We start from the raw sequence: 23,723 nt of genomic DNA on the forward strand, positions 1-23,723 counted from the left end.
ACCTTTGTAGTGTTCGACATTTCACAACCATCTGTAACATGTATCTTACTCATATAAATCTGATTCATCTTTCATACATGGAAACTGTTGTGTGAAGAATTTTAGTATATTGTGTGAAGAATTTTAGAATGTATGTTTTTTTAATTAAATATATCTGTTGAGATACCAGAAATCATCAGATTAACTAAATCATATTCACCAAGTTCGAAAGAACATGAATTTTCCCTCTCCCCACCATCACATGGGTGCGTATTCAAACACAGATAAATCATATTTCAAAATATGTTCCCTTTAATAAGGTTAAATACTTAAAACAAACTAGTATAAATGGTCTAATTTTAAGAAAGGCATGTATATACATTTTGCATAATTTTTTATACAATAAATACATCTTGAAAGAAAATAGAACTAAAATTTTATTTATATTTCCTCTGACTTATATAGCTAAATCGACTGTACACAGTTCTCTCCCTGGATAAAAGTTTTACATCTGAATTTCCTACAGTAAGGAAATCCTTAAAATAAAACTTTTAAGATATATGCAATTAATTACATACAAAAATCACCACAGGTCAACTTAACAGATTCAAGCTTACTTAAAAATTATTACAAATTGTAAAAAGTGCATATTATGAAAAATTTTGTTCTAAAAGTAGCACAATACCAATCCATATAATCTAGGTAAATGCAAAAATATAAGTGTTTGTAAATTACAGTAGTGTCTCCAGTGTCCTATCATGAAAGGAGGTATTCTTTGTAAATATGTATATTATAAATAAAAGACTAATTTCCTTCAAGTGCCAAAATTATTTTCATTTTAACGATTATTAAAAACTTTGTAAAACGTCATAAAATTGAGTACACAGAATACAATAAAACCCTTGATAAGTAAAAATCACTATGAATGTCAATTTAGTGATTTGTTCGTCAGATGATTTTCATGTATGGGGTGTTTTTTTTTCTTCTCCTAATTAAGTGGCCTTACACAAATAAGTTTTTATAGTTATTCTGATTCCTCTCTTCTTGCTGTTTCACATCTTTATCAATGAGTTCCTTGGAATTTGCCATTATTTTACATCTAGAAAATTTTTCTTTTCAATTCCCTGCTTTCACATATCAACACAGAAAGTCTAAACCAGGGGTCTCTAAACTTTTTACACAGGGGGCCAGTTTACTGTCCCTCAGGCCATTGGAGGGCCGGACTATAAAAAAAACCTATGAACAAATCCCTATGCACACTGCACATATCTTATTTTAAAGTAAAAAAACAAAACGGGAACAAATACGATATTTAAAATAAAGAACAAGTAAATTTAAATGAACAAACTGACCAGTATTTCAATGGGAACTATGGGCCTGGCTTTGGCTAATGAGATGGTGGTGCCCCTTCTGGAAGTGCGGCGGGGCCAGATAAATGGCCTCAGGGGGCCTCATGTGGCCCACGGGCCGTAGTTTGGGGACCCCTGGTCTAAACTCTCCTTTAGCCTTGGCTCCAACAGGAAGGAGCATTTAAAATGTGTCTGGCTGGGTGGAAGGGAGATTGGCTCTGATTCGAGGTGTCACATGTTTGTTCCCTGCCTACCTTGCACTGTCTCTTGGTTATGACAAACTTCCTGCTTCCCATATGGCTGGTTTTTGACTAACCATCTGACCTCAGCCTCTGGTTTTTATATGTTTCTGGTTTAAGTTTGTCTGTCTCTGATTCCTGGCCCACTGGTCCTCTAATTCTCTAATATTCAAGTGTACTTGTTTGCCTAACTAATGCATTTCTCCTTGCTTTTCAATGTATAAATGCTACTCGTTTCTTGAGTGATCACTGGCCACAGATCACCATGATACATACATAAGCTCTTCAACTCTGTGAATCACTAGTGCTTCCACTCCTGGTTTCCTACCAGGCCTGTACTCTCACTGTTATTCTGATCAGAGTGTAAGTAACACACTGCTTGTAAAAATGCTAAATTATTTTATTAAACCTTATTAAATTAGTAATCTTATTTCAAAAAAATTTTTAAAGGGTAAGAATCAACACTGGAAATCAGTAAATCTTGACTAGCCAGAAGTTATTTTTGATGTTCACAGATCTATTTTTTCCCAATTTCTGAGCAAAGTTGGCTGAAGTCTGACCTGAATAAATGGAGTGTTGTAAGGTTCTCAGACATGAAATACTTTATCTTTCAAATAAATGGATCAGTTAAAGAGTAGAGTTTGTTTTAATCAAACAATAATAGTACATGCCAACTTATAAGCAAAGCACTATTTTAGGTGCTATAAGTAATGTATGAGGTAATCAGTTTCTTAAGTGATAAAAATTAAATTACTAAGTATCTAAACATTGATCAACAGCTCATTAAGAAATCTTACAAAGAAAACCAGTAAAATGCACCTAAGTCATTAAAAAAATAGAAATCTTTTGTGTCTAATTGGCATTTTTTTTGCTAAAACTGATACTTTCCTCTGGAAGATATATAATTGAGTAACACTATCACAGATTGATATTCAGAGGTAAGTATTAAAAACTAGTAATATCAATAAATTACTTCCTAGATTTCTTGAGTTAAAGCGAAAATATGTATATACAATGCTGATATTTCTAAATTTACTCTATACTGGGACACAAAGAATAAAATTAACATATTCTAAAAGTTATGTAACCTTCTGTGATAAAGAACAGATTAGTATATATAAATTTAAAAACAAATAATAGTATTTAGCTGGTTTTAAATTTATGAGCGTCATAATAGTTTTTGAAAATCATCACATATAAATTTAATTACTTTTAACCACAAATTTTAGCTAATCTTTGGTTTTCTTTTTTTCTAGTTTATTAGTTGGGAATTTCACACCTAGCCAATGGGTGTGTGTGTGTGTGTGTGTGTTGAGGCTTTTGGTGAGTTTTGAAGGCATAAGTCTGTTTCTTACATTAAAACAAAACAAATGAGAGTTCACTCATACTGTACATATATGGAAAACACATTTAATTATAAAATATCAATTTTTTAAATGTCCATGTTGGGTAGATGACGCTGCAGTGGCAATGTGCATTTTCACAAATACAGGCTGATTTTCCAGCTGTAACACAGTCTCTTTCCTTATTTCATCCTTCATTTCTTGCTTTGCTGAGATCACATTCAATCGGAACAGCAGTCACAACTGCATTCGAATTTTGAAATGACACATCTGCATCTAATGGTGGTGGTTTATATAAAAAGACTGCAAGTCCATTAAAGAAAATGGTGACAGTTTTACAAGTAACACCTAAATATAAAAATAAAATTAATCATGCATTTGGGCCTTTAATTATTACAAAAAATCAATCTCATTGAGAAATTCTTCAAAACTAGAAACTTGTTAAGTTAAAGAGAAGAAGCATATAGAAGTATATAGTTCTATGTTTTAAATTTTTTAAACTTTAGGAAGATGGTATATTTCAATAAAAATTCTGTATACATTTCAATGAACTAGCTTGTATTTTCTTTCTAAACAATAAAAATATGCAATACTTATTTTATTCTTGGTTATAATTGTACATTCTTATGTGTCATAAAGAATTTAATAAAACCATGTTCCATTCTAATTTTATTAACATAATACCATATCTATAAAAAATTACAAGCAAAAAAATCAATGACAAAGGAAAACAGCTTAGGACATCCTTGAACCTAAAATGAAGCTGCAGAATTTTCATGTTCTTGATAGAAATAACTCTAAAAATAAAATAAAAAAGCTTTGGAGTTCTTAGAAGAAAGCCTCTATGCGAATATATCACATTCAATACTCAACCAAATTTACTTTTAAGTATGAACTAAAAATATCAAATATCAAGATTCACTTTACAAGCTTTGATTTATTTTCAAAGAACCGAGACTTTAAACTCAGCTATATGAAGAGAAACTAGTTTTGGCCAGAGCAAGCACAACATTTAAGCTCCAGTCAAACAAGCTAAATAGCCTTACAATGTAACTGCTGCAGTGTAGCTATCTGTGTTGATCATTAATGCTTTACTCAAAGTGTGTATCTGAATAACAACAATGCTCAATGACCTAAGTAGTTCTAGATTTATAGAAAGATTAATTACATAAGTGCTACTGTTATAATGTTTTTGAAAAATATAAAAGCTTTTAGGGGAAAATGCTCACATTTATAACAGTAGGAACAATTCATTATATATATATAATATATTATATATATATCTTTTAATGAAAGAATACAAAAATAATTAAAATTTTAAACATAAAAAGACATTTAATTAAAATAGTTTTTTTGTAGGGAAAATTGGTAGAAAGATTACTTTTGCCTGTTCTAGTCAATACTTACTCTCCCATTTTTTATTTATGCATTTATTTCTTCAGTGACTATTGTGTTACTGTCACCATAAATTCAGACAGCATGCTCTGGGTTTAAACAAATGTAAGAGCAATAAGCTATCTTGATACATGTGCCAAAATAACTGTGATCACAACTGCAATCAATATATATATGCAATATATATATATGATTTCTGTTTTATAATATTTTAGTTTCTTAGGTTGTTTTAATATTTTTATCTTACTTTTACAAACTAGATGCATTTCTCTGCTTCCTTAATCTTAATATTCATTTATTGCTTAACCAAGACTATATGACAGATTGTCAAAGGCAAAAGGGTTAAACATCATGGCGAATCTTCTAAACTTACAGAACATTTCTTGTAGCATGTTGTAGAACTCAAGGGCACTTCCCTACCTCAGCTTTTGTGTGCTTTCCAGCACCTCTGTACCTAGATGAAATCCAGAGTCTTTTAGAATTCTCCTTCAGTTTTGTTAGACTACCCCAAAAATGTTTGACAAAAGTTGTCATAAGAAAATTATACATGTGATGTAATGAAAGCCAAAATGTATTCTCTTTGTTTCAGACTGAGTCTCACAGACAGCAGGTAAAGCCTTTTATCACCTGCTGATAGCTGATCTCTGCTTCAGGTCTGTAAAACAGCCTAACAGCACAGACTCAACCTTTCAAAACCAAAGTCAGTAACAATAAGAGTTTTGTTTTTTTTTTACTTCATTGATTTAATCGAGAGTTATCAAGAAGTCACTACTTACTTATGGCCACCAGCATACGAGACATCTTGATGTTATCATAAACCCAGCAAGCTCCTTTAATTCCACACTTGTTAATATCCCAGAGCATACATGTGCTGTCTATTGTGACACCAAAAACAATAGGTCCAGGTATTGAGCCTAGAAGAATTACGTGCGAATATACATGGGTAAAGATTACAGTTTATAGTTATAGATTTTTATGTCCATGACTATATATATATTTTATATAAATAAGAATAGACGTCAAATCTGTCCATTTGCAAATCAATTAGTTCATGTACAAATAATAGGGATATAAAAAAGGATAAAAGTCTAAAATAATTAAACATAATTATATATTTCTAATCAATTAAAAATTATTTTAATAAAAATCTCTGGCATATATTGCATTACCAATTAGTTTGGTTAAATATTTTAATTCACTGCTTTTCTAATTTAATAAATATATCTTTTAAATTAGTTATTATACTTCTAAAAAATCAAAATAAATCGATGCACAAAAAAGTGCTAAAAAGTGTATTATATGTGTGTACATGTGAATATATATATACACATACTGACATGTATGTGTTTGCATGAGGCATATGTGTGCACACAAACATTAACATGCTTAGTACTGCTATCTCAATCAAATACAGCCTACCCTGTGTGAGGTCAGAAAGCACAAACGTTTCACATAATTAAGGAGCTTCCAATTACTACAAATCAAACACATGATTAGAAGTGGCATTGCTGAGATAAAAATTTCAGCTACATCTAGCCTATTCTTCCATGACCTGTGGCATGAAAGAGTCAAAAGAGCACTGGACTGAATAAGGAGACATTTCTTACTCTCATTTGCATCATTAATTGTGGAAGTATGGGCAAATCCCTGAATCTCCCAGGGCCTTCATTTATTCATCTAAGAAATGAGAAAGTTGGTTCAGATGACCTGTAATGTTCCTACTTTTGGTTTTTGTTTTTAAAATGATCACAATATTATGTGCATAATATTGTATAAATAAGTATACACACATCATTATGTGTATAAAACAATGTTTGTCTTTCTTATTTTTCCTACATCCAGGACCTCATAAAGTTGTTTTTTTTTTTTAGTGAGGAGGAGAGGCAGAGGCAGACTGGAGCCTTTTTTTTTTTTTTTAATGCCTGAAGCGGAGCCCATGGAGCCATCCTCAGAGGCGTGGGGCCAAATGGCTCCATTGAGCCCTGGCTGCAGGAGGGGAGGAGAAGGGAGACATATATATAGAGAGAAAGAGAGGCAGGGTGGGGAGGAGGGGGGAGAAGCAAATGGGTGATTCTCCTTTGTGTCCTGGCCGGGAATCGAACCTGGGACATCCACATAACAGGCTAATGCTCTACCACTGAGCCAACTGGCCAGGGCCAGAACCTCATAAAATTCTAACTATTTTCTATTATTGATGCACCATAACCATTCCCCAAATAGAGGTAAATGCAGGAAGAAAAAAAAATATAGTAGTTATAAATAAGATTTTATCATAATTTATGTTGGCAATATGTGTTACATAAATAAATAAAAATATGTCTCTCACCATGCCCTAATAGAAAGGCATTGATGATAATATAATTCAAATAAACATAATATAGTCCTTAAAGTTATATTTGCAATATAACCAATCAGAATTGGAAACAATAGTAAGCCAATCAGGTAAAAACTAAAGTCATTATTTTCGTATGTGATATACAAATAAAACTACATCTTAAATACTGGAAAACAGCTTTCTTCAATTATATAGTCTTCTACTGCATTTAAATTAATTACTTTCTTGGCACATACCATAAATGAATAAATCAATAACACTAAAGAACAAAAATAAACAAGTTACTAATGAATTATGAAAAATGGCATACCTAGTAATCGAAGCATCATAAGCTGTACTCCTAATGCTAGAGACCGTTGTCTTTGGTTAACACACCTGGAGATAGATAGTAAATACACATGAGGCCAAAAACGGTTGGATGACACATTCACTCTTTGAGCAAATTTATTTTTACACCAGGGTGACATTTCTAGATTAAAGTAGATATTATGCTTATGAAAGAAGCAAATAATTTATAACCACTTATATACAGTTCAAACTTTCTAGAATTGTAAAAGGAGAAAAATGTTTTCTGAACTAAAGTACTATAACTCACGCCAAAAAGTCAAATAACTTTCAACAACTATACTGAATACATATAATTTTAACAAATGTAAAGGAGAATGGATATTCACTAACAAAATCTATTTTTTACCACTGCTTAATTCACATGTCACATGTTTTCAGTTTCAAGCAAATAATTCTTATTCTCTTACTAACTTGGAGACAGAAATCATATCTATGGGATAAGAGTACAAATTTGAGACAATATAAAACTTTGCTCAGGCTCAATCTGATTCAACAATACGTCCTTTAATAATGACTGTCAAGTCTGAATGAGATGTCGAGCCAGGACAAGAGCGTTAGATGAGAGCTAAGAGATCAACTAGTCTTTATACACAATTTTGCAGTTGAAAGGTGACATATAACTTATTTCCAAATAAAGTTTTGAAAACATGTTTTTTATACTCTAAATAAATCCAATTTCCATGTACTATATCATTACTAGACTATTTAATGCATTTTAGACAGAGTCCATAAAACTCTTCCATTCATCAAAAAGTATGTGAAAAGGTATCAAGGGACAAAAACTCAAAAGGAAAAAGCCAGTTTGTTAGAAGAACAAAACAGGCAGGCTGATGAGCTTATGGAAGGGCAGATAGAAAACATTTTCACAAAGTGCTGTAGAAGGAGGAAAAGCAACTAAAAGCACAGAACCCTGTGAAGAGCCAGGTGACCTCCAGCTACTTATCCATTAGCACTACAGGAAGGGTTACTATCACAGCACCTAACGTATGAGGCAGAACGCATGTCATTCTGATTCTGACATAGATGGAGTGCACTGGATTTCCATCATACTCAAATTCAATTGAACATATTTTCAGCTTACAACTGAAGCCTCATGAAAGATGTAGAAAACTTAACATCATGTATATAACAGGTGGGCAACATTAGGGCACTCTCACATACATGATCTCATTTAAACCTCATACATCTGGGGTTCAATGAGCTAGCTTTTTTAATAGCATGAAACTACCGTATTTCCCCCATGTATAAGATGCACCTTAATTTTGGGGCCCAAAATTTGAAAAAAAAATGTATTACATAAAGTTATTGAACTCAAGTTTTATTCATCATAAAATTTATATAACTCCTCATCACTGTCAAAACTCCCATCCGTTAGCTTGTCCTCATCTGTGCCTAATGATGAATCACCGTCTTCAACAATGAGCACAAAAAAAAATGCAAAAAAGCGAGAAATGCAAGTAAAAAAATCTACAACCACTGTGTAAGACGCACCCAGTTTTTAGACCCCAAAGTTTTTCAGGAAAATAGTGCATCTTATACATGGGAAAATACAGTAATGTAAAGGCTGAACAGGTATTAGAACCAATGGTCAATATAAACCCCAAGTGAACTTCGGAGTCTACTTTCTTTTTCACTCAACATGTTGCCTTAGGGATGTCAAATTTCAAAATACAACACATACCTTAGAATGGACACAGTTATAGGAGTGCCTGCCATAAAGGTAAAAACAATTGCAGCAAAGAAAATGCCAAGAAATATGGGCAAATTTGTACATCGAGTTTCACATTTTCCAGCTTTAGCTTCAAAACCAAAACCTGCTGCAGGAGGTATTGTTTCTGTTTTCATTTCTATACAGGAACAGTTGTAATATACCTAGAATATGAAATAGAAAAAATACCATAAGTGTTTACCTTAAAAACACGTATTATCATTGTAAATTTAGGTGATCTCTAGACATGACTCTTACAGTCTTAATTCATACACAACAAATAATACTGAGAAAGAGTAATTAACCCTAAGAAATTAATCAAGGGAAAACAAGTGGCCATACTTATGAAGTACTGTCATCTGTATTTGACTTTTGTATCTATTACTTCAACCTGTAATCTATTATTTCTCAGAACTTATGAAACAAATTGACATGAGATAATAATTACATCATCGTGCACATTCTAGACTGCTTTAAATTGATAATTGTTCAAAAAAAATTCCTGTTTTCTTCTTTTCCATTATAAGACACACACACAAATAAAGTATACGTAGTGACGATCTCTCCTTTATAATATTAGTTTAAAAGGACAAACACTATAATTTAAACAAGTGCTTCAGTAAAATTAACTAACATATCACTAAAGTCCAGGGGGAAAAAATGCTCATTTTAATGACATTTTTCCTATAATTTTTCTAAACTTTTTTGAATTGCTTTACCAAATTCAAACTGTCTCCCTCTTAAGATGACATATTTATGACAATAAAAACTAGAAGTTATTACATTATCCAGAAGGTTGTTTTAAGTATAAATAACAAATTAGCTATTTAATATATATACACACATCTATATACCTATGCAAATTAAGAATATGAAATGTTAGAAGGCAACATGTCAAAAAAGTTACAAGTATACTTTTGTATGAAAAAATTCAGATATTTTAAATATTAGGCATAATTATTTTTAAAAGACTTTTTATATCTCAGTTCCATCCTTAATGTAAATCTTTTTATATATTTAAGGCCTCAATGAAGTCAGAGCAGAGGTAGAGAAGTCAAGGGAAGTGGTGCCTTTATGGTTCTAAAGTCAGAGATCTTTGTTGGGGTACTAAAGGTATTCTATGACCACTGGTACTGACTCAGAACACTCAAACATGCAGAGGACACCCCCAAAATGGACTATTTTATACTCAGCAATCAGATATATCAAATAATGATGAATGATATAATGTAATCTTTAACATTTTCATTAGAAAAAAGAAAACAGTTTTTCGAGGGGTTTTTTGGCTTGATGAAACTTTATAACTCTCTTACATAAAAAAGTATATATCTGCTTAAATACAGTTGCTGGTAATCGGCATTTGTTTTTGTACTTTGAGTCACTGGTGTGAAATACAAAACTAATATTTCTGTGAACAAATGTGCATAGGTATTTATTACATTATTATCAATGCATTTGCCTATCTGAAATATTCTATAAAGAAAAATATCCTGAAAAAAAGGAGTTTTTACATGGAAAAAATCAAGGACAGGCCCCGGACGGTTGGCTCAGTGGTAGAGCGTCGGCCTGGCATGCAGAAGTCCCAGGTTCGATTCCCGGCCAGGGCACACAGGAGAAGCGCCCATCTGCTTCTCCACCCCTCCCCCTCTCCTTCCTCTCTGTCTCTCTCTTCCCCTCCCGCAGCCGAGGCTCCATTGGAGCAAAGATGGCCCGGGCGCTGGGGATGGCTCTGTGGCCTCTGCCTCAGGCACTGGAGTGGCTCTGGTCGCAACAGAGCGACGCCCCAGAGGGGCAGAGCATCGCCCCCTGGTGGGCGTGCAGGGTGGATCCCGGTCGGGCGCATGCGGGAGTCTGACTGTCTCTCCCTGTTTCCAGCTTCAGAAAAATACAAAAAAAAAAATACAAAAAAAATTTAAAAAAAAAAATCAAGGACAAATAGAAAATTTGGAAGTCAAAATAACCTGCTTTTCCTAAACAACCCCTAATGTTTAACATGGCAATTATAGTACCAGTAAATAAAAATATAAATACCAAATTAATCATATCAAATAACAAATACCATTTCAAGTATGTTCTGAGTATTAATTTTTATTACTATTTACTTATTTTTCACTAGTCTATATTTCATATATTCATGATTGTGCTGTTCTGTCACCTTATTTATTGTGTTCCCTTACATCATAGTACATAACTCCCTCGATCTTTTATACAGTATTAGTAATGGGAACATTATTTTTTCCCAATACTCTTAAATTTAGCTAGATGAAGTATTTAGATTGTAAATGTAGTACCATAAAATTATATTGGATTTTCTTAAAACTATTTAACTGTATTAAAAAAAAAAACTAGGTAAACTGATATTTATTCTAATCCAGAATTAAAAGCAAATTTGTGTTTGAGAATGAGTTAATGTTTTGGATATTTTTAAATTAATCTGTGATGCATCAGATAAAAACAATAAATACTAGCGATGTTTCTACTATATACATTGTAGTTAGTAAGAATAGAAAAGTTTCCTGACTTCAAGGAAGGTATACAGTTGAGAAAAATATAAAGCAATGGCAAATGGTAACTAATAGTTCACTGCTATAGTAGAAGCAATATTACAAAGATGTGTGTAACGTCCATGTTAAGTTTTCACAATAGTTGCATCTGAGGTATATTTATTTATTTATTTATTTAGTATTTTTCTGAAGTTGGAAAACGGGGAGGCAGTCAGACAGACTCCGTATGCGCCCGACCGGGATCCACCCAGCACGCCCAAAGAAGACTTTTTCTGTTGAGTGGTCAGATTTATTTTTGTCTTTGCTTTTGTTTTCTTTTAATGTAAGAACACTTCACATGAGCTCTACCCTCTCAGTATATCCGAAGTGTATAATACACAATTGTTGGCTATACATACAGTGCTGTCCAGCAGATCTCTGAAGCTCACTCACCTTACATGGCTGACACACACACACGGCTTTTGAACAGAGAAAGTGGGGCAGGAAGGAAAGCCTGGGCATTGTGTAGCTCCATTAGAGGGATCAAGGAAGTTATCCACAAATACACAAACACACTGCCTCGTTAAGGTAAAGCAAGCAGACACAAGTTACCTCTGGCTGTCTTTTTGAAACAGAATTTTTACAGCCTGCAAAGCAGGGAGAAAAGTATTGGACTCCATCTCTGCCACAGACAGGATAATAATGTGATCGCATGCAGTTACAATCGGCATTACAGGGAGTGGTCAAATTTCCCAGGTCTCCTGTCCTGTCAATAAGAAATAAAAGAGAGGCAAATTATCTGTAACATTAAATGAACAATTCAGAATCATTGTTATAGCTTTCCATTTAGTCATTTATTCAATCACTCAGCATACATTTAATTAATAAAAGAACAAAACAAATAAAATGCCCACCTTTTCACATAGAGCTTAACTTCTTGTGGAAGAGAGAGGTGGTAAAAACAATAGTTATATAATATGTTGTCAGTGATAAGAAAAATAAGCAGAGTAAGCTAAAATAGTTTCTCATCTGATACCAGAAAATTCTTTTTCTGTGAGGGAAATGGCGGTTCTGAGATTTGTAGGATATTTAGCAACATCTCTGACTTCTACCCACCAGATACCAGCAACATTCCCTTAGTTGTGACAACCAAATGTCCCCAGATACTGCCAAATTTCCCAGGAGTGCAGGGAAAAATTTAAACCCAGAAGGGTGAATAAAATCAAATCATGGTGTTCAACGTATTCATTTTATCAGTAGGAAAACTGAGGTCCAGAGAAATTAACTTAGTACTTTTCTTTCTTTTCCCAATGAAATACTCCTGATTTCCAGGCTCAGGGTTGTTCCTTGATGTCTCTTAATAAGAGGAAACACCTTTGATAACATAAGGGTTTCCCTAAGCAAAGAAACTTCTCTAATCCCTTATTTATTGACTGATTCAGCCAATATATATTGAGCAAGTGCTGGGCCCTATGCTAGTTCCTGGGAATACAAAGCTGAGTAAGATATTCACTGTCCTCAAAGATTTCAATCTAGGACTACAACTGAACACATAATTACACACAATCTGGTGAGAGTGACTATAAGTACATATATGAAAAGGGTCTTTTAGAAGCACTGGGGTATGACACTTAAAACAAGCCAAATTTAGGTAAGAGGGTCTTCAGGGCTGCTGCCTGAGATGAGTCTTAAAGGATAAGTAGGATCTGGGTAAATGGGAAAGGTGAAGGAAACTTCAGAGAAGCTGGTAAAAGGCAGATATTTTCCTAAACAGAAAAAATCTGAATGATGTCTGAGGCACAGAGTGGTAAGAATGATGAAGACGAGTCAAGGACCAGATTATTGAGGGCCTGATGGGCCTTGTTAAAAACAATGAGTTTTAACCTATTTTGAAAAGATAATCAAAGTATTTTTAGACTGGAAGGTGACATTGTCAAAAGCACATTTTAAAGAAATAATCCTAGGGGTTATACAGAGTACAAATTTTAAGGAAGGTGACCAGTTACAATACCCCAGACAGTAGGTTATGATAATGTACAGAAGAACTAAAATAGAACACTTGGTTAAAGCAAACCAATTTGAGAAATATTTTGGATGTAGAATTAGTAAAATTTTGTGTCTGATGGATTGAAGAAGGTAACAATGTAGGAAGAGTCAAGAGTGACTCCTGGTGTCCAACTTGACATTCTGGTAGAGAAGAATTAGTTTTGGAGCAAGATGTATGGTTTTATACATATTGAGATTAAAAGCCTCTAATTTGATGAAGAAATCTGGCTTGGCACTAGACCTCTTAATGCCTATTTGCATATAAATGAGAATGGTGAGATCAACTATATAGAGTGTAGTGTGAGAGGAATATACAGGTCTTTGGATGTCCATTTATTTCATGATTACATAGTGAGCTCCAATTATGTGCTAGACCCAAAGTGGTGAAAATACAGCCAAAAGAAATAAAAAGGTAGAGATAGATAGAGAAAAGGGGGAGAGAAAAGAAGACAGAAGGGAAGTGGGAAGGATTAAAATCTACAACCATAAAACTGAACTTTCTTGCACTGGAGGTCAAAAACAGTAAATGAGTGATTTAAGTATTACAAGATAATAATTATTATTTGGGAAGTGATGATATTTAAGGAGTAGGTTGAGAACAAGGATTTCAAAAAAGAAACTGATGAAAGGATAGAAAACAAACTGGAAATAGTGGGGAGTTTGAAGAAAGGATGGTCAAAGAGTAAATTTTAAATAATTTGTCAATCTACCTACAGTCTCTTCTGCTTCAAATGTATTCCACAGGCTGCTGCTAAAGTTCTTTAGCAAGCATGATTTTATTCAGAAAAACAAACATAACAATCAGTCTCTACCAACAACTGGTTTAAATACAGATACAGAAAAAAAGGGGGATAGAGAAAAACTATCCTTGAAACTCTAGAACTAGCTTCTGCACAATAATTTTTAAATTTAAATTATCCAATGTATAATTCTCATATTATTGATAAATGATTACTGAGAACAGAAATGCTTAAGACACTATGATGCAAACTATAGTAGAAACAAAAATATGTAACATATATACTTTATTATCAAGTGTTGGGCACTTCAACCTACATACAGTGTGTCCATAAAGTCATGGTGCACTTTTGACCGGTCACAGGAAAGCAACAAAAGATGATAGAAATGTGAAATCTGCACCAAATAAAAGGAAAACCCTCCCAGTTTCTGTAGGATGATGTGGCAGCATGTGCGTATGCGTAGATGATGACGTAACACCGTGTAAACAGAGAAGCAGCCCACGGCCATGCCAGTCGAGATGTGGACGGTACAGAGGAAAGTTCAGTGTGTTCTGTGGCTCGCTAAATTCGAATTCATATGCAACGTGAATATCGGTGCGTTTATAACAAAGCACCACCACATAGGAATAACATTACTCGGTGGGATAAGCAGTTGAAGGAAACCGGCAGTTTAGGGGAGAAACCCCGTTCTGATAGGTCATCAGTCAGTGACGAGTCTGTAGAGGCTATACGGGATAGCTACCTAAGGAGCCCTAAAAAAATCTGTGGTGAACTCACATTGAACTGCACTGAATTGGTATGAAACTGGGAGAGTTTTCCTTTTATTTGGTGCAGATTTCACATTTCTATCATCTTTTGTTGCTTTCCTGTGACCGGTCAAAAGTGCACCATGACTTTACGGACACACTGTATATATTTTATAAATATTTTACTTCATGAGGTAAAGGTGAAACTATTAGAAAAATAGCAAATGCTTTAAGTTCACTAAATTGCCTTAATATATTATTTTTTAAATACATAAAATGTTTTGAATTTCAAAAACTTGGAATATTTAAAAATATATATTGTATAAACATACACATGTATATATGAGAAACATGTTTATCACAAATAGAATTTGAATGTTAATTTCTTATTTAAATCCAAACTATTATTCTATAATTATGCTTCAATAATAAGTATAGATTGCCTGACCAGGCGGTGGCGCAGTGGATAAAGCATCGGACTGGGATGCAGAGGGCTCATCTGGTTTGAGCAAAAGCTCACCAGCTTGGGCCCTGGCCGGTTGGCTCAGCGGTAGAGCGTTGGCCTGGCGTGCGGGGGACCTGGGTTCAATTCCCGGCCAGGGCACATAGGAGAAGCGCCCATTTGCTTCTCCACCCCCCCTTCCTTCCTCTCTGTCTCTCTCTTCCCCTCCCGCAGCCGAGGCTCCATTGGAGCAGAGATGGCCCAGGCGCTGGGGATGGCTCCTTGGCCTCTGCCCCAGGCGCTAGAGTGGCTCTGGTCGAGGCAGAGCGACGCCCCGGAGGGGCAGAGCATCGCCCCCTGGTGGGCAGAGCGTCGCCCCTGGTGGGTGTGCCGGGTGGATCCCAGTTGGGCACATGCGGGAGTCTGTCTGACTGTCTCTCCCCGTTTCCAGCTTCAGAAAAATACAAAAAAAAAAAAAAAAAAAAAAAAAGCTCACCAGCTTGGACCCAAGGTCGCTGGCTCGAGCAAGGGGTTACTAGGTCTGCTGAAGGCCTGCGTTCAAGGCACATATGAGAAAGCAATCAATGAACAGCTAAGGTGTCGCAATACGCAACGAAAAAATAATGATTGATGCTTCTCATCTCTCCGTTCCTGTCTGTCTGTCCTTGTCTATCCCTCTCTCTGACTCTGTCTCTGAAAAAAAAAAATATAATAATAATAATAAGCAAAGATTTTCCTACACCTATTGCAACAGCTTGACAGATATGCCTCTTTAAGGTACTAGTTCAGATAAGCAATGGGTTTTTTTTGCTTGTTTGTTTGTTTTTCAGATAAGCAATGTTAAGTCCAGCTATGGGCCAGATAGAGAAACAACTCTATGTACTTACTATGGTATTTCATATTTTATGAGGTTCTAAGAGTAAAGTAAAATATAAATCACCACTTTAAACACTGAATTACCAAAAGAGACCCAAGGATCCTATAGACTGTCAAGGTAATATAAGAACAATGAGAAATGTTTGTAATTAATAGATTTCTAGAAGTACACTTAGACAATCGCCTTTCAATTGAATTTAGTGTTCTGCCCATATTGAACATTCAATAATGAATTTATTGAAATATTATGAATATTGCCTGATCTGTGGTGGTGCAGTGGATAAAGTGTTGACCTGGAATGCTGAGGTCATGGGTTCGAAACCCTGGGCTTGCCTGATCAAGGCACATATGGGAGTTGATGCTTCCTGCTCCTCCTCCTTCTAACTCTCTCTTTTCCTCTCTCTCTCCCCTCTCCAAAATAAATAAAGTCTTTAAAAATGTTTTTAACATTATAAATTTTAAAATGTCCCCTGAAATAATTAGTCCTATTGATCATAGGCTTTTTGGATATACTGTTAAATAGGGCTTTAAATGAATTTATTTAAAAGCCTAATTCATTCATTTACAGCTGCAAGAGCTCTTTTTAACCCACCTGTGCTTACATGGCAAAGGGCAAAGACTTGCTGCACCACTCAACTAGAAACCCGGCTTCTTCACAACTTCCTCTTCTTCCTCTCACTCACAAATAAGTGAGTATATTTTTTGAATTGCTTAGTCTGTCCTTATACATGTTTCTTGGATGAAACTAATTTGACTAAGCTATCCATGATATGAACACTTCAAAATGCATGCTACAGAGCTAAAATTAAGAATTTGGGGCACAGAGAAAACAACGACCTGACAATGTCACATCTCTGTGACATCAATATTGATATCTATATATATGTGCATGTATACATGTCTATGCTCACTTTCATTATTTTCCATCACTAAGAATGTGTATATACATTAAGCACTATCTCTACACCCCAGCTCTTGACATCTCTTGATGACCAACCCCACATGCACCTCAAATGACACTATCTCACTTGCCTTCCCTTTGATTAGACCTGGGGTCAGGAACCTTTTTGGCTGAGAGAGCCATAAACGCCACATATTTTAAAATGTAATTCCATGAGAGCCATATAATGACCTGTGTATGTTACGCATTATCCAATAAAAATTTGGTGTTGTCCTGGAGGACAGCTATGATTGGCTCCAGCCACCCACAACCATGAACATGAGCGGTAGGAAATGAATGGATTGTAATACATGAGAATGTTTTATATTTTTAATGTTATTATTTTTTTTATTAAAGATTTGTCTGCGAGCCAGATGCAGCCATCAAAAGAGTCACATCTGGCTCGCAAGCCATAGGTTCCCGACACCTGGATTAGACCAAGGACAGTGCATCTGGTAGTAACTCTTATTTAAGGTAGAAAGTACCAAAGGGACTCACATCTATATTTCTCATCTGTCAAGGTGATAAAATAGCGTTAAACTATCCAGAATTTTCTGTTCTTCTAAAAGGAACATAGAATAAAAGTGGTTTCTTGGAATATGTTTGGGTGAAATTTATAAGTGAGAAAGTCAGGTCTGTCCAAATTACCTCTAGTTACTTTTTGATATTTTCAAATCTTTTTCTAAGATTTCCAGACACATGAACTAAGTCCATTCTAAGAAGTCCCTAATCCTAGCCTTCCACTTACTAGCATATATTGGCTTACCCTATTCCCTCTACCTTTCCCTCTTCTAAAATCTCTACCTCTCAAAACTCTTCGCATCCTTAAAGGATACTTATCCCCATTTTTCTATAATGCCATGAAGCCTTTCCTGAATCCAATCAAACAAAACTAAAAAGCTTTTTTGAATTCCATAGCCCTTTGTATCTATCCCTCATTACTTAATGCATTGCTTATTCACAACTCTTTCCCGATCTCTTCTGCTATACTGAAAACGCCTTCAGAGTATGCATTTTTTGCCATAAAATTCTAAGAGGAAGCAGTCAACAGCTGCTGAATAAAAGTAATGGAGCTGAATTAAATATGGCTTTAGAAAGAGAAAGCTCAGCATCTCATTAATGTAAAAGAAGGACAAGTATGAACAGCAACTTAACAGGTCATAATAACTGTTAATGGCAAACTTTTCCCAAGCATATTTTACTTAGGTTACCTGAATGCTATGTTATACAAAACTAAAGAGTCCCTGACCTGGTGTACCATCTCCCTCCACAGCCTCAAACATATGTAATGAAACAAAGCAACACTGGCTACTATCAAATATACTGCCATGAGATGTCCTCCTGCCTGGACCTCTATTCATTGCTTAAAATTTCAGAGCAAAACAAAGAAGGCAAAGAATGATAAAAACAGTCAAGCCAGTTATACGTAGCAACATGTTTACAGATCAGAAAGGTAAGAAGTCACTTATTTCTCTACAGCAAACATGAACTTCTAAAGTAGATACCACAATGATCAGTATCATCTAGACTAGCTTCATTTTAATTTTCCTCCTACCACATTTTCAATCCACCTAATACAAGAATTTCAACATAGGGAGGCATCTCCATTTTTTAAAATTTAGATCAATAGCAACATATAATGTGAAATTCTCTCCAAGATTTGAATCCCTTCAGGGAAGGGATTCTGCTATGTTAAATCTCTGTAGCCCTGAGCATAGTGCTCAGTATAGAACAGTTGCTTCTTAACTGCTTTCTGAATAAATACCCAACTTTTAATAAAATGTCAGTTATTTAAACTAAAAAACAAAGTACTTATTCTTACATAGGAAAATGTCTCTCATTTAAAAAAAAAGAAAAAAGCTAATCTCTCACCATTTTATCATATACTTGGAAATACACGCATAGTTTATAACTCTGATATTAATATCAAAATCACTGAAATATACTCACCCATTATATAATTCAGACACACCAGCAAATGGCTCATTTTCACAGCTGGCATAAACAAATACAAAACTCAGAACAAGTGCAATTAAAGATGTGAGCAAAGCAAACTTCATTGTGTTCTTACACGTCATTTTGAATTTTGAAATGAGAACACCACCTAAAATCTGACCAAGAGCTGCTCCAGGAATTATAACTGCCCCTAATGAGAAAGAAGACATACTGAGAAAACATACAAATATACTCAGTAACTCATACCAACAATTGGAAAACGTAAAAAACAAGCAGCAAATTAATTTTAACATATGAACGTACTCATGATTTAGACACATATGAATAAATGATTTAGTAGTTATATTAAAAGATTAACAAAATTAATGTTTTGAATATTAAGATTATATATATACTCTAGTTAGCTACATAGCTATTTAGCCTCTGCATTTCTCAAGTTCATACAAAAGATTGTTAATGTCAGAAAATCAGAAGCTTTTATCAAAATTAATATAAAGTTTAAATTTCAAGGACTTGGCTAACTAAAATTAATTGCTATTCTTTAAACATTTAATATGGTACAGTAAAGTTATTAGATTACATTAGAACAAAGACAATGTTTTACCTCCAAGAGTAGCTGCAAAACTGGATGACAATCCAAATTGATTTTCTATAAATTTAGGTAAAAACGTAGCAAATCCAGTAGTAACTAAGGCTTCTGAAGAAGTTGATATAACTAAACACATAAAGACAGTATTCCTCACCAAATTCTAAAGAAAAAAATACAGTTCATCAAATGAATAACTATAATTATGCTATAAAATATAGCATCAGAATGGCAAATTTTTAATAAACACTATATAAGTATCCATAAAATTTCAGCTTTTCCTCCAGCATAAAAGTATAAATATGAATTAAATAATTTATGTAGAGAATGCTAAGAAAATTATTCTTTGAAGGATGTAGAGGACTGAGAAATGGCCTTTGTCACATGCAAAGGGCCAGAAAAAGGAGGTAAGAACCCACATGGAAAGTTTTCCTTCCCCAGTATCACTGTAACTGTCCGCACAATGCATCTGCCCCCGATTGACATTTTTATTGTGTCTTGAATTCCTATGTCCAGTAAAGGAAGAACTTGAATGTGAGCACAGATGAGAATGGTCTTTAAGAATCAAACTTGTAGTGTTGTTCCATGCGTAAAGGACTCAGTAGTTGAAAACTTCAGAGAGGCAGAGTTAAGTATTTTTAAAAAGGTGTCCAAGTTGCTAGACTTCTCAGAATGTTATTAATCTATCAGAAGGGAGTATAAGATTCACTATTTAAATATATTTAAACATAAAGTGAAAACCAAAGTATAGTTCTGGAATATTAAATGCAAAATTATTCATAAAACCAACCACAACACACAAACACAAGAGTCACAAAAGGATAACATAAAAGGTTTAGAAATCATACCTAGATGATCTAAAAAAGTTAATTAATCTCAAACCTCAAAAAGGTAAAATTATAAACTCCTTTATATGTGAAATCTTTATAATGCTAAATAGAAAAAACGCTTTTTTGCTGCGTTTAACAAAATAGACCTTAACACTTTTGTTTCTGTAACTTCAAATACAAATCAAGTAACTACTAACAGCCATTTTTTTCACAAGGAAAAGATATTGGTTTCGCACTCTCAAACATATACAGTGTGTCTGTAAAGTCATGGTGTACTTTTGACCGGTCACAGGAAAGCAACAAAAGATGATAGAAATGTGAAATCTGCACCAAATAAAAGGAAAACTCTCCTGGTTTCAAACCTATTCAGTGCAGTTTGATGGGGGCTCATGCACAGATTTTTTAGGACTCCTTAGGTAGCTATCCCGGATAGCCTCTACGGACTTGTCACTGACTGATGGCCTACCAGAACAGGGTTTCTCCACCAAACTGCCGCTTTCCTTCAACTGCTTATCCCACTGAGTAATGTTATTCCTATGTGTTGGCGCTTCGTTATAAACGCGCCGATATTCACGTTGCACTTTGGTCACGGATTCGAATTTAGCGAGCCACAGAACACACTGAACTTTCCTCTGTACCGTCCACATCTTGACTGGTATGGCCATGGGCTGCTCTGCTGTATACACGGGTTACGTCATCATCTGCGCACGCGCACATGCTGCCATATCATCCTACCGAAACTGGGAGGGTTTTCCTTTTATTTGGTGCAGATTTCACATTTCTATCATCTTTTGTTGCTTTCCTGTGACTGGTCAAAAGTGCACCGTGACTTTACGGACACACTGTATTTACAACCCAGTGATAACTGATCCATCCATTACATAAACAGAATGGCCTGGGATGATGGCCTACAGTGCTAATGAGGGACCTCTGAATATTGACATTGCCAATTAGATAACTCATGTTCTTTCAACCATTCTACTCTGCACTAGTCTTTATGTATTCAAAGTGCAGGAAAATTAAATCTGAAGAGTTGTTTATAAGAGCTAGCATAATAAAAAATAAACATTGTGGAAATATTTGTTTGTATACATATGTGTGTGTTTATGTATATATGTAATGTATACATGTAATGTATACATGTATCTACATATTTATGTGTGAAGGAGGATGTATGTGAACAGTTATTTTTACCTTTAAAGCAGCTGGAAAATCTTTAAAACTTTTTCCAAAATTCTCATCTGTGTGTTGTAAGGGACCATCACTCTGATGAGTCTGGGAAGTTTTTCCATCTTGAATTTTTGCTGTACCTAAAAAAATAGTGAATGGACTTGCTCTATCACTTCATTTGTCATTTTTTAAAACGCTAACTTTTTAACTGACACACATTTCTACAAGCATATACATTCTGTAACATAAGAAGATAGTTCCTCTTTTTCAACCAAACTATATAAATATTCAGTCTGCAATTTGGTTGTCCTAAAATCTAATATCATTACCATCAGCTAAGAAAGTTCCAACTGGTCTAAAACTTAAGATGAAATGGTTTTATTCCCATCACATATTTATTCTCTTATTTTAAATCCCTCTTAAATATTTTTTCTTCCATTCAAATGCTTCTCTTTCTCATCCTTTATACATTAAAGAAAGTATGTCTGAGGCTTTTTCCCCTTTACTCTCTTTAATTCTAACATACCTGGAAGATGAAACAATATTTACTATCTATTACCAAGTCCCTTTGATTTTTAATAATGTCTCTGTGAATAAATCTGAGAAAAAAAGTCAATATATGGAATCATAAGTTGGGTAGTCCAGAAGAAGAAGAAAAAAATCAATGACTCCTCCTACTTCTACTCTGTCAATTTTTGCCCATTTCCAACTGGTGGTCATCTATACTGTTTCATATAATAGGAATAATTAAATGATTTGAGCCTAGAGAAAAATACTTATGATTACACATAAGCAAAATCTCAGAGAAAGAAATGGATAATCCTTTCTATTAACCTACCGTATTTTCTTTTGGACAGACTATCTAATACTGAAATATACTGAAAATGAGTATACTAAAGCATGACTTTGGTGACAACTGAAAAACAAAAGCATCTGTACTTTCAACAACAAATAATTAGCATTAATGATTTAAGGCAGATTGTCTCTTGATTTAATGACTAAATACAAATTAATAGTTTAAAGATATTATATCTGGCCCTCACTGGTTGGTTCAGCAATAGAGTGTTGACCTGGCGTGTGGAAGTCCTGGGTTTGATTCCTGGTCAGGGCACGCAGGAGAAGCAACCATCTGCTTCTCCACGCCTCCCCCTCCCTCTTCCTCTCTCCTTCTTTCCCTCCCACAGTCTTGGCTCAACTGGTTTGAGCCATATATGCTCCAGGTCCTGAGGATAGCTCAGTGGAGCCCCTGCTTCAGGAGCTAAAAATAGCTCGCTTGTGAGCATGGCCCTAAATGGGAAGAGCTTTGTCCCAGAAAGGGTTGCCCGGTAGATACCGGTCAGGGCACATGTGGGAGTCTTATCTCCCTGCCTCTCATTTAAATTAAAATATATATATATTGTATATTATATATATATTATACATAAAGGAGGATTCCAGATAACACATAAGAAACAAATTTAGCAAGTATGTAGTAAGGAAGTAAGTATGTATAGTTTTAGTGATTATTTACTGAAAATAAAAGAAAACCATCAATATTAAGATTACCACCCAATATTTCCTACAATAATTTTATAGGGTTCTCACCAGTCATATAGAAAGCAACACTTGGTATAGGCTAGCAATGAAAAAAAAAAAAACTCCCTGGTTTTAAAATTTTTACCTGGTAAATGTTTTGGAAAGCAAGAAAAAGGCATTATCAAAGACCACGCAAAAAGCCAAGCCAAAAGAAATCCAATCCACCACGCCCCCAGCCACCGCGGATCATCCTCGGTGATATCGGTGCTATATAACAGAAAAACAAAAGGCCAATGTCAACTCTATCTTGGTCATTAAAATTCAATTTTGATAATTATATACTTTATAATTGATGTGCATTTATAGAGGAATATTGTTATAATATCAGACAACAGATAGCAGGCATAAGTGATAGCTATAAGAAATAATGGTTTGCAATGTGTTTCAGAATGACAAATAAAACATAAAAGTTTCAAATAGTTAACAGTAAATATAAGTATGTTGAATACTTGAAAGCATACATAGAATTTCTAGACACTCTTTATCCAATGTTGGCTGGATTTCTTTTTCTACTATAGTAAATACCCCTCATAGCACAGCACTGATCTCTGTTAAAACTCATACACTGTGCTTCAATTATGGCATTCATTTAAATATAACAGTCTTCTTAGAGTGATTTATTAAGTTTTTTATAATG

General features: G+C 34.4%; 1 protein-coding gene across 3 annotated transcripts in view; it reads right to left on the reverse strand.

Annotated features, from left to right (window-relative positions):
* Positions 1 to 392: 392 nt before the first annotated feature.
* The window catches only part of SLCO4C1 (solute carrier organic anion transporter family member 4C1), a 74,586-nt gene continuing 51,255 nt past the window's right edge, over positions 393 to 23,723 (reverse strand). Inside the window, exons 5-14 of one of the 3 annotated variants that reach the window (XM_066273906.1) lie at positions 23,172 to 23,293; positions 21,536 to 21,651; positions 19,530 to 19,674; positions 18,920 to 19,115; positions 11,792 to 11,945; positions 8,670 to 8,860; positions 6,951 to 7,015; positions 5,082 to 5,219; positions 1,825 to 3,213; positions 393 to 1,776 (exon numbers count right to left, since the gene is read on the reverse strand). In XM_066273906.1, the coding sequence (XP_066130003.1) occupies positions 3,098 to 3,213; positions 5,082 to 5,219; positions 6,951 to 7,015; positions 8,670 to 8,860; positions 11,792 to 11,945; positions 18,920 to 19,115; positions 19,530 to 19,674; positions 21,536 to 21,651; positions 23,172 to 23,293 (1,243 nt within the window). In that variant the 3' untranslated portion in view covers positions 393 to 1,776; positions 1,825 to 3,097. Of the gene's footprint in view, positions 1,777 to 1,817; positions 3,259 to 5,081; positions 5,220 to 6,950; positions 7,016 to 8,669; positions 8,861 to 11,791; positions 11,946 to 18,919; positions 19,116 to 19,529; positions 19,675 to 21,535; positions 21,652 to 23,171; positions 23,294 to 23,723 lie in introns of all 3 variants that reach the window. The other 2 variants (XM_066273904.1, XM_066273905.1) reach the window with 2 other exon arrangements.

This window comes from Saccopteryx bilineata, chromosome 4, assembly GCF_036850765.1.
Source record: "Saccopteryx bilineata isolate mSacBil1 chromosome 4, mSacBil1_pri_phased_curated, whole genome shotgun sequence".
In the NCBI taxonomy this organism is placed as follows: Eukaryota; Metazoa; Chordata; class Mammalia; order Chiroptera; family Emballonuridae; genus Saccopteryx; species Saccopteryx bilineata.